Below are 16,172 nucleotides of genomic sequence, written 5' to 3'. Positions count from 1 at the left end.
TACAAAAAAAGTTGGTGCCCACTACAAACCACATCCCGGCAACTGTCATGTCTCTGCAATGAAATGGTTTTGTTGTGGTTGAGTCAATCATCTCTGAGTTAATAACTAGCTACTATTCAAATCAAGTGTAATTTGTCTATTGTACACTAGATCACTTTTAAGAGAGGGGGTACAAAATTTCATTTTTAGCAACTGATATTGAATGTTATAATCATTCATTTGTCATCCTATGCCGTACAATCAAAATGAGTAAAACTATTTTTTTTTTACCACTGCATGAAATTTCAGTCATTTTCCAGGCAGCTGAAATTAGGTTCAAATGTTATCTGCTTAACGCAAGTGAACATTTATATAAAAAAGAAAATGAATACATTTTTAAAAAGGTGAAGTTTCCTATTATGTTACTTTGAAAAGTATCTAGAAATAGCACCTCCCATTTACATAAAGCAGGTTTTAATCATTTTGTGGTTTGGTTTTTGGATCTAAAATCTATAAATGTTATCTTAAATTGAAAAAGTAAATGAAGTTAGTCAAGATTTATCTATTATGAAAAATTATAATAATTATGACAAAATGTCAATAGCCACCTTTTTAATCTCAGCACATTTCTAACGTAAAATATTTTTCAATAATCTAATACGATTTACAGCAATCATCAATAGAAAACTTTCTAATATAGAGAATTTTTCATATCCTTTATTGCACTAACCTCAAAACAGCTCAGTATGTTAGTATAATGAGCATTTGTTGATTGGCTCCCCAACATCATTTTCCCCTTCTTCTGGCTAAAAAATAATTACACCATTCTTCAAGAAAATCACGTCTCCCCTGTCACAGCCATATGGTTTGGGTGGAGTTAACCCTATCCCTTGTACCAGGAATGGCTTAAGCCAATCAATATACTTTATCTTTCAGGTCTCATTAATGGATTCAGGAAGTCACTTAATGCAGTCACTTAACAGTCGTGGTCTTGTAATCTGGGACTTCTAGGAAAAGGCACTTCCTTTTTCTTCCATGGGAACTACTGAAAGATTCTGAAACTTTCCTGAGTGGTACAGTGTAAGGATGTAAGATCTGGAACCAGAGCTGCTAACAACTTTAGCTCCACACAATGAAGGATGGAGAAAAAGGGAGCGAGACGGAGAAAGGCAGAGAGAACAGAATGGAAATGAAAACAGGAAAGTAAAGAAAGACAAAAGAGGAAAAAGACCGAGAAAAGAGACGCTCAAGGCTAGAGAAGTGCAACTGAGAAGAAAAGAGAGTCCAGAGCCAAGGAACAGGGCAGAGGCAAAGAAAAACAGAGCTCAGGCTCCAGTGAGTTGGGAGAATGAAAAGGCTCTTATCACCCACTGCGTCGCCTTTTAGGTAGGCTAAGCATAGATTATTACCTGTACCGCTGCCTTTTGAAATCTCTAATACTGTTCACAGCTCAGGGGTCGTTCTGAATGTAGCGACAGTAGCAAGCATCCAAGGAGACAAAGTATTTGGTTGAAAAAACCATCACCTAACAGAACTTACAGATAGAGAAACAGAAGTTTTAAAAGGTTAAAATCCAGATTCCTAAGCATGACATACGAGGCCCAACCACATTCTATAACCCTATTTGGGAACCACAGGTAACTATATGTCACCTCCAATTTGCACATACAACTTGGTTGCCTCTAGTAGTAGACCATGAACAGATGTGTGGCCTCCAACTCCAAGCCTAGCCAGCACAGAGCCCGGGACACAGCAAGTGCTCAGGTGACTGGAGCTGAAACAAAACACCCAGTCATCTCGTGACTCCAAATGCTATCTTTCTCAAAATTCTCATATTTCAACAAAAACACTTGTCTGTCAGGTTAAATGCCATGATAGTTTTCAAGAGAAAAAAAACTTGTAACTATGTGTGGTGATGGATGCTAACTAGACTTACTGTGGTGATCATTTCACAATATCTACAAATACCAAATCATTATATTTACACCTGAAACTAATATAATGTTATATGCCAATTATAAAAAGGTAACTAATGGGGGGGAAGGTATAGCCCAGTGGTAGAGTGTGCATTTAGCATGCACAAGGTCCCGGGTTCAATTCCTAGTACTGCCATTAAATATAGAAATACAAAAACAAACAAATAAACCTAAATACCTCCCCCCATAAAAAAAAAAAGGTAACTAATGAGTCTTAAATATACTAATAATTTGGGGGGGAGGGTATAGCTCAGTGGTAGAGCACATGCTTAGCATGCACGAGGTACTGGGTTCAATCCCCAGTACCTCCATTAAAAATAAAATAAATAAATAAACTTAATTACCTCCCCCCACCAAAAAAAAATTTTTTTTAAATATATACTAATAATTTTAGCAACCTTTGACTGGATTAGCTTCAGCACAATAGGCTAATTCACTGCTACCATATTTGCAGAAAGCAAATCATTTCATCTTAGTTATTTATCAAGTACTTATTCTACATCCATGGATTACCACCTTTTCCCAATTTTCCCATCAAATTTAAGTTATGAGGCATACCAACTGGTAACGGTGGTTCTCTGATTGACCTCCAAAGATTGGTAGACCTGCTATTTGACAGATACTGGGCTAGGCTTTGAGGATACCACTGTCAGCAAGAACAAACATAATTCCTACACACATGGAACTCACAGCCTCAAGAAGCAACATGCACGACAAATACAGACACACTCAAAGCGGCTGAAATGTCTAGATGTGTGTATGCGTGCATGAGCTTGCATTTACTGTGCGCTCACTTTCAAACAGCCCTGCCAATTACTCCGCCCACCTCCACTCCCACCCCCATGGAACCATACACCTCGAGACTGTGAATCACTGTGTTAAGTGCTAGAAGAGAATTAAACTCTGTAATACTCCACAAGAGAATTTTTCCAAAGCTAATTAACTAGTCATTGACATACTATAAGAAGAGCTGTCTAGGTAGAGATTAGGAGGCCAAAGTAGAGTCCCAAATATGGGACCAGCTACATAATTTGTGAGCACTGGTGCAAAATGAAAAAATGTAGGGCTTCTCATTCAAGGATTATTCAGAATTTCAAGGCAGTGACAGCAGAGCATTTAAATTAAGCCTAGTGCCCTCTGGCTGCACAGGTCATACCCCCATGAAACCTTCATGGCTTCCATGTTTACTGGATGTGCAACCTTTACCCAGTCACTTAACCTACCTCAGCTTCCTTACAGCTATAAAATTAGTGGAGGGGAGAAAAGACTTCCAGCTTCTTCCCATAACTAACATCTGTGTTTCTCTGTTAAGGAGCTAGATCATTCATTTGCAGAGAGTTCTTTTACACTTTTATATAACCATTAAAATTCTGACCAAGACTCAAAGCTAATATTAAAACCTCACATATAATATAGTATTTCACATTCAACCATATTAATGTTTTTTACCTCTATACACCACCTTAATTTTGTCTAAAGAGAAAAATCTCCAAAGCAGAGTTCCAAGTTTACTATTTTCCCATGTATGCCATTTAAATCTGAAATTCCCAATTGAGGTCTCTGTCTTTAAAGCAATTTTGCCCATAGTAAAATGTCTCCTTGCATAAAATAGATATTTTCTTTTTTTCCTATCCCTGAAAAATTATCTATTCATAATTAACTTCCACATATGGTACAGCATCTAGATCTGATCCAGTTAAAAGGAGGCAAAATGTCGATTTGAGAGTGAGTTAACCCTTTTATTCTTTCCGCTTAGCATTTAGCCTAACATAACTGATAGCTATCTAAACCAAGGGTTCTTAATTTGGAGTCCATGGAAAGAATTTGGGGAAGCAATTAACTTGAATGGAAAAAAATTATATCTTTATTTTCATCAACCTCTAACTAAAATTTAGCATTTTCTATAATTATGAATGTAGGCAATAAACCACAAGAGTATTAGCAGTAACTAAGTATGACTTGATCACCAGTAAATATTACACATATTTTCATATCATATTATAGTTATTGCACCCATGAATAGATCTTCTGGTTTAATGTATTAGTAAAAAAAAAATACATGCTATTATAACACAAAATTGGTTTTTACACTGAAATGAGTATATTTCAATATGATTGGCTACCTTTGTAAACCTAAATATCTCATTCTATGCATTTAAAAACTTGATTGTCATTTGCAGCAACATGGATGCTCCTGGAGAATGTCATTCTAAGTGAAGTAAGCCAGAAAGAGAAAGAAAAATACCATATGAGATCGCTCATATGTGGAATCTAAAAAACAAAAACAAAAACAAACAAACAAACAAAAACAAAGCGTAAATACAGGACAGAAATAGACTCACAGACAGAGAATACAGACTTGTGGTTGCTGGGGGGTAGAGGGTGGGAAGGGATAGACTGGGATTTCAAAATTGTAGAATAGATAAACAAGATTACACTGTACAGCACAGGGAAATATACACAAAATGTTATGATAACTCACAGAGAAAAAAATGTGACAATGAGTGTGTATATGTCCATGAATGACTGAAAAATTGTGCTGAACACTGGAATTTGACACAACATTGTAACATGATTATAAATCAATAAAAAAAGTTAAAAAATAAATAAATAAATAAAAACTTGATTGTGAGGAAAGGTCCACAGACTTCACCAGACTACCCGAAGAGTCCACAGCACAAAAAAAGATGAATAAATTCTGGTAAAAAGAAGTCACAGAGCTCACATGACAATAAAATAGAAACAACTATACTCTGTCTCAAAAATAATAACAGACCTATTCAAATAAAAGACAGTCTTTAATATTTTTGGTTCAACTGCAATGTCTGCATTATAACAAAATTTTTGTGGTTTTAATAACTTTAATTTGACAACACCAAAAACCCAAAACAGAACAGCTTTTACTGCTGTTGGCTGGGGTTGGGAAGGGTCTTGCTGTTTTGGTTTTGTTTTTGCACACGTGACAGCGGGATTTGACATGAAAAAGCATTAACACAGACACATGTTTTTACACCACTATCTAAAATGTTATTTGGGTTGGTACCTGGGATGACAGTAGGTTACAATCAATGAACAGTCCTCTTCCAGTTTTATATCTGTGTATCAATCCAGCCATAATGGCTCCATATGCATAAAGGCCAGTGGCAAGATCAGTCATGGCCACTCCTGGACGAACTGGATCTCCATCCTGATTTGAGAGGTGGGTTGAGAAAAACAGAGAAATTGAAAATTAAAACCATCATATGATTTCTCAAATATTCTAACGTCAAGTAGAAGAAGGAACTGCATATCATGTGCACACACATACATACAAATGAAACAAATACAACAAGTTGCTATTATAGATACCTGTTGATGGTAAGAACATATTTATATTTACTGTATATTTATCATATTTCTCAACCCACCCCCACCAACCAAACTAAACCAAACTACACGAAATAAAAGATTTTTAAAAACATGTCTGAAGATCCTTCTTAATATATTTTACCTTATTTACACGAAAAAAGTTAATAATTGAATTTGAATTTAAATGGGTTACTCTGTTAGAGAGGAAAGAGTTAAAGAAGTTTTTTGGTTTTTTTTCCTCCTGTTGGGTAAGAGGCTCTCCCAGGAAAGACGAAGGCAGAAGACCTGGTCTAATTTCGTTATAAGAGTGCTAAAAACTGGCAAATATACTAGTGGTATTTGCTTTTTTTAAAAAAAGAGTATTTATCTATAAAAGGATTTTAGCAGGATACTCCTGGTTTAGAATTACTGTGGTAAACAAACCTAGAATCTATAGATTTAGTTTCAAGGCATGAGCTATGAAACTACCTGAGTATAAAATGGAAACGTGTCACAGTCCATCAGTTCCGAGTTACATGAGGTAACCCGTGAACTTCCTTTGCAACTGTATCTACTGCTGTGGGATTGAGAATTTTGCCATTGTGAGAAGAAAAGCTCTGGGGGCCTCTCTCAATGTCCAGAAGCTCTTTCTGCTTCTCCAGTGTCTTTTGATTGCTTGTATCCTTAAAATTACAAGTAAAGCTTGAATTGATTAACATCTCCAATTCATGTTAAGTCTGATTTGACAATCCAATCCTTCACCATATGTAAAGGTATTAGAATAATGCCAGGCAGACAATAAGTACCCCATAAAAATTAGTTACCAAAATGTTCATCAACATTATTATTAACCACTGTTGTATCAGACAGTTCCTATTTTTCATTACCTTGAATTCTGCTAAGTCTTTCATTGCACATAATACCTAAAAAACCTACATTTAACATTTCATCTGGTTGATACGTTCATTCATTCACTTCCTTATTCATTAATTCCAGCTGATGTTCAGTCATTTTCAGAAGCTAATTTTTCCTTTTCTGAAGCTCATGCATAAACTACGTTAATCATCTTACAAGACAGCTAAATATGTTAAAATCAAGTAAGTGAGACTATATAGTGAGTAAACATATTTCCCTGCTTTTCAACACAATTTCAAAGAATATATTGACATAAAAATTGGAAACTTCCGGGAGGCTTCTAACTATTTTTATTGGCAAAACTTGTAGTGGCTTGAATCCATTATAATTATATAATTATATATAATCCAATATAAAATTAATTTTGTCAGTTGGATTTAAGATTATTTAATGTATTAAAAGTGAGATTCAAGTTCAAATTTGTTTATAGACATCTGCTATATAAATATAAATATAATATATAATATAAATATAAATATAAATATAATCATATATTATCTGCTATACTTCTCAGACCAATAGGAATAAATAAGATAATAAATCCTTTATATTATATTTTAAATTTCCTGAAAAGTGGAGACTGTACCTAATATTCTAAAACATCATTACATAATCCATAATAATATTGTGAGATGTATAAACATTAAATAAACATTGTCATCTATCCTTAAAGACAAAATTGTCGCTGTTAAACATGATCTTTTGTTCCAAGTAATTTTAATGAAATACTACTTAAAAGAGGCTTTTTAACACAGTTCAGATTCAAAGTACAGACAAGCTGAAAATGAAAGCATGGGAGAAGATACATCATGGAAACAGCAACCATAAGAATGCTGGAGTGGCTATACAAATATCAGACAAAACAGACTTAAAACAAAACAAAAAGTTGAGAAAAAGAGAGAGATTTTTATCATGAAAAAAGGGTCAGTGCCTCAGGAAGATATAATAATTATAAGCATACATGGGCACAATAATAGAGCCACTAAAAGTGACAGACTTGAAGGGAGAAATAAACCCCTTAGGAATAATAGTAGGCATGTCAATATTGAAATATGAATAGTGAATAGAACAACTAGATAGAAGATCAAAAAAGAAATTAAAATCTAAATGACACGATAAACCAAGTATACTTAATGGACACAAAATGCACATTATCAAGTGCACATGTAACATTCTCTAGGATGGACCATATGCTAGACCATAAAACAATCTAAAATATATTTTAAATAAGTGAATTTATACAAAATATGTTCTCAGATCACAATGGAATGAAATTTATAATCAATAACAGAGGCACATTTGGGAAACTCAAAAGTACATGGTCAGTAAACAACATTATCCCAAAATAACAATGAGTAACAGAGAAAGTCGTATAAGAAGTTAGAAAATACTTTAAGGTAAATGAAAATAAAAGCACAACATATCAATATGTATGCTCATAGTTAAAGCAGTATTTGAGGGAAATTTAGAACTGTAAGTATCTATATTAAAAGAGAAAAAAACATCCTGAATCAATTACTTAGCCTTCCAACTTAAGACATGGAAAAAAGAAGAGTAAACTAAACCCAAAGCCAGTAAAAGGAAGGAATAACATATATTAAAGCAAAAAATAATAAAATATAGGAGCCCAATAGAGAAAATCGACAAACAAAATGTTGGCTCTTTGAAAAGATTAATAAAACTGACAAATTTTTAGCTGAACTGTCCAAGATGAAAAAAGAGAAGATTCAAATTACTAATATCAGGAATGAAAGAAGGAACATCACTAACAATCTTGCAGAAACAAAAAGGATTATATGGGAACACAATGAAAAACTCTGCCCCAACAAATTACAAGACCAAGGTGAAATGGATAAATTCCTAAAAAGACATAAAATACTGAAACTGACTAAACAATAAATAGAAAAACTGAATAGATACATGACAATTAGAGAAACTGAATTCGTAATTGAATTAGTAAACACAAAGCTTCCAATGAGAACAAAAAAAAAAAAGACCTTTTTTTAGCTTCACTCTTGAATTCTACCTCTTTACAAACACTTACAAAACCTGGATAAGGAGGAAACACTTTTCAACTCATTCTATGAGGCCAGTAAAAACTGAAGTCAAACCACACAAAAACATCAAAGGAAAATAAAACTATAGACCAATATCTTATGAATGTGAAAACACGTACAAAAAAATCATCAACAAAACAAAACAAAAAAGACAAGTCTCCTGCCATAATGTCGCATACAATTTCATGCTCTTCAAAGTGCTTCAACATACGCTGTTACATTTAACTCTCAATAATAATTCTGTAAGTATCATTATTAGTCCTATTTTATAGGTTAGGAAAGAAAGACTTAGATGATAAATTAACTTATCGAAGTCACAGAGAGCAGATGATAAAACTGGAACTAGAATGCAGGAATTCTGACCCCAAAGCTTCTGTTCCTTTCACTACCATCTTCCTTCCATATATTATTCTAATTCATCATCTCTCCTTTTCAGACAATCACAGAAAGCAAAAGTTGTAAATGTGTGAATTGATTTGTCATTTTTACAGCTACAATTAAGAAATGATCAGTCTTGATATGAGATGGCTTGTTCTATACAATTCAAGTAAATGGCAAGCAATCTAATGCATCCACAGAGAAGCATACTTTTACCACTCTGAAAAATGTAAACCAAAACCCTTTTCAGAAAATAACTGGAAGAATCCATTCATTGGGAGCCCGCTAAATTAAGAAGTGGATAAAACTACAAACTTTCGGAGATCCCTTAACACACCAAACGTACTATTTTCTTATCCAGTTATTAAATACCATGTAAATCATTTTGAGTTAGCTCCCACAGTGAGATGCCCAAAATATCATCTAGCCTGGCTGTCCTCTTGAGTTTAAATAGGGTTAGACTGGGAGAAAATGGAATGGATGGTTGGGGAATTGTGGTATTTTAAGGGAAGGCCAAAGAAACAATTCAGAAAGTTATTTTGCTTCTTTCCACGTTGTTCTTTAAGAAAAGGTTTCCTAGTGATAGTTTCTATGCTACAGCTTTCAGTGCTGATGGATCAGAGACAAACCAAAACAAATCTAAACTAAATGTCAATGTCTCTGATTCCTGAGACAAAACAACATTCACATCCACTAAGATCCACACATTTCTATATGTAAGAGGCCTCCTCTGAACTCATTTATATATTCTAGAAGGTAGCTCCAGACCTCTACTATTGACTTTAGTCAAGAGTTGTCTACATCTGGTAGGATTTAGGTAAGCCATACCCAGAAGCAACAACAAGAACTCGAGGACTTTTCCTATCCTATAATTTTTACCTATTTGGTTTGATTTTCATTTCTCATCAATAAATGATGTCTCAAAGAACTATACTATGGACTTGGAATGCAATTACTTTCGAAATAAAAATCTTTCTACACCAGTGTTACAAGTTATCCAATACAATTCTTCCTGAATCCTCCAAGATAAACCTGATAGAAACACTCGAGGTACTGGTAGTGACCACATGCACGGAGCTGCTAGAAAAAGCCAAAGAAAATCAGGAGATAATCTGGTTTTTAAAAAGTTATTTTAGTCTTATTTAATTATGACAAAAATTAGATGGAACCAATTAAGGCAGTCTTGGAACATGATAACCCATCAACATGTAGGAGAACATTTATCTTTTTGCCGTGTATGGCAATGCATTAGTTTTATCCAAATGGATTATCAAGTCATTAAGATATATGTTTTTAGAAGTGTGGAATAAATGGTGAAAACATATCCTTTTTACACACTCAGAATTTCCATCTAATGTATCAAGAGATATCTGTTCTTTTCCTTTCATTCTGGTCTTTTCCTTGATAATTAGTTTCTGACACTAATAACAGAGAATGTTTATACTAAGATCATATAAGCTTAATTCATAACCATTTTTACCACAGACAGAGCCAAGAAAAGATCAATTAAAGCTACAAAGTGTCCATTTTTACTAACAGATTTCTCCACAAAGTGGAAACACTTTGCCTAAATCCCAAATTCTCTTTACTCAGCACTGCAGCATGTTAAGATTGTGACAGATTATATTTGCCAAAGCTGGCTGCAATATCTCCCGTTCCACATGCCTTTTTAGTACCTTGTCACTCCTGCCATCAAGAGGTGGTATCTAATTCCTTTCTCCTTGAATCTGGGTAGGCTTGTGACATGCTTGTCACCAGTAAAATGCAGAAAGGTTAGAGCATGACTTCCACAGCTACATTACAAAACGTATGCAATGGCGACTTTGCCTTGTTCACTGAAACACCTGTGTCAGTAGAGCCCTGAGCCCCCACGTTACCCAGCGTGACTGCTCTGTGGCCACACGCTGTGAGGAAGCCCAGACTAACCCATTCAGAGACCACATGCAGAAGCCCTGAGACTACATGGAGCGACGCCTGGGAGACCCAGATTGCTCCAGCCCCCACTGTTCCTGCTCTGACTGCAACTGCTTGAGAAATACCAAGCCAGAACCACCCACCTGAGCCCTTCCCCAACTCCTGACCCATGGAAAGTAAGAGTTAATAAAATGACTCCTCTTGTTTTAAGTCCCCGAGTTTCAAGGTGATTTGTTACACAGTAATTATTAACAGAATAGAGATCAAGGCTTACACATGACCAAGAAGAAAACTGGCATACAAAGGAGAAGGAATACCTGGGAAACAAAAGGATATAAAGTATAGTACTTGCCCCAGTTTCAGGTGTTCCAAGATCCCTCTGTAAATATATGCAAAAATTCTGTATGTTAATTTTCTAGGAAAGGTTCAACAGCCTTCATCAAATTCTCAGAGAAGTCTATGACTCTTTTAAAATATATTATAAACTGATTTATAAATTTGGAGAAAAATTTGCAAGTAGTTTGGATGACTGAAGCAAAGAATGAATGTGAGGGTATGATAAGAAGTAAGGCTGGATAGCAACTTAAGATAAGTCATGAAGGCCTGGTACCACATCTAATGAGATTAGGTTTATTTGTTTCCCTAATTATGATAGGAAATAATTGAAGGATTTCTTTTTTTTTTTTAAGTGTCAAGGTCAGTTGTATTGAATACAAATTAAAATTACTAGTGGTATCACTTTGTAGATTAGACAAGAGTAAGAATAGTAAGATTTGAGATTAGAGGCAGGGAACCAAGTAGGAAATCACTGCAATTATTCATGAGAAAGATCAGGGGCCAAACTAAGTCAACAGCAGTAGGAAGGAAAAGATGGAACAAATGGTCACAGGAGTTGTAACACAGAACCAATCGGACTTAGTAACTGTCTGGGTAGAAGTGTAAGTTTCTGGTTTTGGGTTAATAGTTCAATTGAGATAGGATGAAAGGAAAGAGAAGTAAGTTTGATGAACTGGTTTTTTGTTTGTTCAGTTTAAAGAGCTTAGAGAATATCCAATCAAGACTTGAATATGCAAACCTAAAAATTAAGGGAAAAAGAACTGGGTAGAAGACACAAATTTGAGAGGCAAAACACCATACATGGTAGTTAAAACCACAATAGGTTTGAGACACTGCCTAGGAAGAACATATCAAACAATGCTACCCAATAGAAACATAATATGAACAAGATAAAAATTACTAAAATTCTACTAGCCACACTAAAAAAAGTGAAAGGAAACAGGTGAAATTAATTATAATATTTCATTTAACCTAATATATCTAAAACATTATCATTTCAAGTCTAATCAATTTTTAATTTATTAATGAGAAATTTTACATGATTTTGTTCAGATGTCTTTGAAATCCAATGTATATTTTATACTTAACAGCACATCTCAGTTCAGACTCCCCACATTTCGAAGAAGTAATAGTCACATGTGGATGATGGTTGCAGTATTAGACAGTATAAAACAGTGAAAAGAACAGATGAGGTCAAAGCACAGAATTCTGGACGCAATCATTATTTTAAAAGCAGGCTGAGGAAGAAGAGGTTACGAAGACTGAGGAGACGGATATCGAGGGAGACAAGAAGGGAAAGCGCACTGAGGGACCGCCAGCACTGATGCTGCCACAGCGGTGAGACAGGAAAGGGAAATGCCCACTGCAGCGCCCAGGTAAGAGGTCATGGGTAACCGCCCAAGAGTGACTGCATTGATGAGGTTGCCATGGAAGCCAGCATGCAGTAGACTGAGGACGGAGACAGGAACCACATGCCCTTCTCTCACAAAGTATTAACAGAATCTCTTATTACTTAAACCAGCGATTCCAAAACCGGGTGGATCAGCAGAATCACTCGGAGGATTTTCAAGAATACGGATAAACAAAGTTTCTGTTTCACTAGGTCTAGGGTAAGGGACTTTACGTGTTATTTAGAGTTCTCTAATTCTAAAGACTTCCGGTGTATAGCAAAATTGGTGTCAGCACTCCTAAACGTGAAAATCCTCGATTCAATCAGGCCAGGCTCTGGAAGGTCTGTAGAACTGCATCCCGCAGTTCTGTCGTGAAGTTCTCAACCTTCCTTACCCCTCAGGACAGGAATTATGATTCACTAATACAGATGTGAGCTTTATTAAAAGTTCAAAGTTCTTTTCTGTGGCAATGACTGCAGACCAATTATTTATTATTTTTGCACTTGCTGACCCTCAATATATAAAAGGAATGACTAGAGAGGACTAAAAAGTACACTGACTCTACTTAAAGGTATTGTTTTTACACAAATATTAATCTTCCTAATATTTTAAAACTTTCCGTGCCAAAAGTGCAGTTTCCTCCTCCTTGAACATGCAGCGAAAGACAGAAATTAAAGTATTTTCTCAAAAGTTAATGTTAATGTTAACGTTCAGTTACAGCTAAACAACGTTCTCACCAGTCAGTCCAGGGGCTGACAATAGGTGATAAGGTAGTGGCTCAGAACCAAGACTAATTGAGCTAAACCTTATTTCCCTTTATTTCCTCAAAGCTGCACACTGCCCTTTAGAAATCTCTTTATACTCCCCCTTTACAGTCACTTAGCCTTGAGTTTACTTAGATAAAAAAAGGTGGAGTGCAGTGCACACATTGTGACTTGCCGTGCAGTCCAAGCTCCTACGGAAGATGCTAACTTAGAATTTAAGATCTCATTAACTTCCCACTAGAATTCTCTATGGTTCAAACAGTAATTCAAGACACTCTGCATCTTCCTTTTTACTGTGCAAAATCACAGTATCAGTCAAACATTGCATCCTTGACTAGCCAATCTTTCCCACAAAAAATAAACTGTAAAGAAAGAAATTCTATTGTATTATTCAGTTTCCAAGATAAAACAGTAAATAGAGACTCCTAAAGCTGAAAAACTCTCAAAGGATCATTGGGTCCAAATTCCTGCCTTCAGGCAGGTAAATGTCTAAATCATCCAGGAAGACACTCATCCCTCTCTCCTTAAGGACCTCCAGAGGCTAAGAGCAGTTACTGAGTACCCAGCACATGCCAGGTGTGCACCAGAAAGGGAAACGGAGCTAGCATTATTCCCCACATTATTCATTTAATCTGAGTACATTTTTGAGGATTTGTGTTGATATTCTCACTTTTATTAAAAAAGAAAAAAAACCCCAAGGCTCGGAGATGTTAAGTGGGACTAGGATTTCAAGCCAGGAGCATCCTGAGGCTCAGGCTCCTTCCACTCCCCCATGCTAACAGAAACCACATGACCTGTTTCCGTATGCACTGCAATGTTCAGTGCCCTTACAGTCAAAAAGCTCCTCATTCAGCCGACTAAAATCTCTTCTCCAGTTCATTTTCTCTTATTCATTGTTCTATTGAACAATAAAAATAACTATTCCACATCCTCCTCAAAACAGATGAAAACAGAATTCAGATCATTTCCTTGTCTTATCTATGGCAAGCAAATCCGGTCTCTAGAGACTTTCTCATTGAAGAAACTATCTCATATTCCTGGGATAACTGTGGCCATTCTTCGTAGGATTTTCTCTGATTATAACATTTTTTCAAAGCATGATGACTCAAAATGAACACAATGCTCTCAAAAATAACCATTTATTGAGACAGAAAAGAAAAGGAGGGGGTTTTTTCTTCCATGAGATTCAGAACACAAAACATTAGGAAGAAACTTGTTTACATGCTTTTTAATCAGTACCTCAAGCTAAGTGTTTTTCCTTTCCAAATATTTTTACCATATTTTTCCAGTCACAACCCAAAAAATTCTTTATTCACATTTTCTGAGTATGATGTTTATAGGAAGTGTCCTATCCAAAAGAAAACCCTCTCCTTTTATTTTTAAGTCTTCCCCTTAACTCCAAAAGGAATCTCAAATGCTATAGCTATTGCTACATGTATCAACCACTAATTATCAAACTGAAGTTGAATACTCAAAGACTCCAAATTCATAGATAATAATCAATGAGCACCAACTCTATAGTGGATCTGTGTTTCACTCTAAGGATACAAAAGGAAGCATTCCAAAGACACTCTCCCTGAATTAAGCCATTTATATTCTATAAAGTCAGAGACAGAGAAACATGCAAGTGGCAACATAATGAAAATCACACAGGAGCACAGAGAAAGAAGTGGAAAATTTTCTCTAAGGAAGCTAAGAAACAAACCAGGTCATAAAGGATGAGTGAAAGTCCTGTGTATCCAGTAGTGATTTCACTCGGGCACTACTGGCATTTTGGAGACAGAATCTTAGATTCAAGAGCCTGTCCCATATTTAAGGATGGTTACTCATCGCTACCTTAAGCACTAAATGCCAGTAACAACCCAACCATCCCACACATCACTTTGCAACTCCCAGAGTGGGGTGAAGACTACTAACCCAGATGAAAACCATCCCTGCAGAACAGGATACCTCAAGCTCAGAAGAGACACAGTGAAGAGACCCATCCTCCAAATTGGTCTTCGTTATGACAATAGCAAGAAAAGTGAAGTAGAAGGGAGGTGACTGACCAAATGAATAGGAGGATGGGTTTAAAAGATTAAAGGAGTTAATACAGTCAAGGAACTTGTGATGTGCAAGATACAATCAGAGAACAGATCCCATATGGAATCTTCACATGTAACACAAAATATAAAATATGGTCATTTGAGTTGGTTGATCAAATAACGGGTGTTGAGTCAACAGGCATTTGAAAAAGACTATGACATGATTTTATATATAATTAATGTGATACTTCTACCATAACTTTACAACTACCGTCTTAAAAAGATATTTCCCCTGTTTTACAAAGGGGGAAACTGAAGTCAGGCAACTTGCCAAATGTTACACTGAATCACAGAACGCAATTTCAAACCCCGGTTTCCTGACTTCCTGAGACCGTTCAATGAAGGCTTGCAGCAGGTCATCAATGAAGATGTTGAAACTGATCAAGATAATCACAGGAGTTGGACTTGAAAAGAAAATATTGAGGGTCAACATTCCTAAATAACATAGAAGAGAGACGAGCCCAGGATAACTGAAGCTGTCAGGGTGGGAAAGAGAAAAGTCTGTGCACAGATTTCAGAAGTGGGCTGAGTGTTGGCTCGGGGTTGTAGGACCACAATCTAGATGTGCGGATGGAGACCCGGAAGACTGGCACCATCCCTACCCTGGGGTTTACAGAGGGTAAAATAGCCAAGCAAAAGCATCCTCCAATTAAGAGGAATTTGAAAAAAGTAAATAATATTCATGCATAACATGGATAGTATTTCAAAACAATTATCCCAATCTACCCTCCCTTTCTATATTGGTATGTATGTATATGTCAATGTCCTTTTTTCCTGCAACATTTAAACAAACTGTTTATATTTACTTTAGTCTTTCCTTCTGGCTTAAAAAAAAAAAAAGCATTCTTTTTTTCATGTATTTCTTTGGAATGTTTCCAATTGGTCGACATTTCTATGGAATTTTTGGTGCTTACGTAAACCAACTTAGTATTATAGTTCCAGGCACACCAGTGCTATATATAGATGAGCTATAATAATTTTCTTGCTCTGCAATGTGGAACAAGAGTGGACACAGCTCAAAATAATACTGACAATATACAAAGAATCAACA

The 16,172-nt window shown here is 35.6% G+C and overlaps 1 protein-coding gene across 6 annotated transcripts in view; it reads right to left on the bottom strand.

The window, feature by feature from the left end:
- The window catches only part of SUGCT (succinyl-CoA:glutarate-CoA transferase), a 553,331-nt gene that overhangs the window by 475,996 nt on the left and 61,163 nt on the right, over positions 1 to 16,172 (bottom strand). For all 6 annotated transcript variants that reach the window (XR_010381748.1, XM_031454642.2, XM_064487720.1 and 3 more), the window contains exon 8: positions 4,999 to 5,142. Coding sequence is in view for 5 of the 6 variants with exons in the window: in XM_031454642.2 (XP_031310502.2) it covers positions 4,999 to 5,142 (144 nt within the window). In the remaining variant the exon portion in view is untranslated. The remainder of the gene's footprint in view (positions 1 to 4,998; positions 5,143 to 16,172) is intronic.

Source organism: Camelus dromedarius, chromosome 7, assembly GCF_036321535.1.
Source record: "Camelus dromedarius isolate mCamDro1 chromosome 7, mCamDro1.pat, whole genome shotgun sequence".
Classification (NCBI taxonomy): domain Eukaryota; kingdom Metazoa; phylum Chordata; class Mammalia; order Artiodactyla; family Camelidae; genus Camelus; species Camelus dromedarius.
Note: the sequence above shows the minus strand (reverse complement) of the source record. Positions and strands in the feature narration are given on the sequence as shown.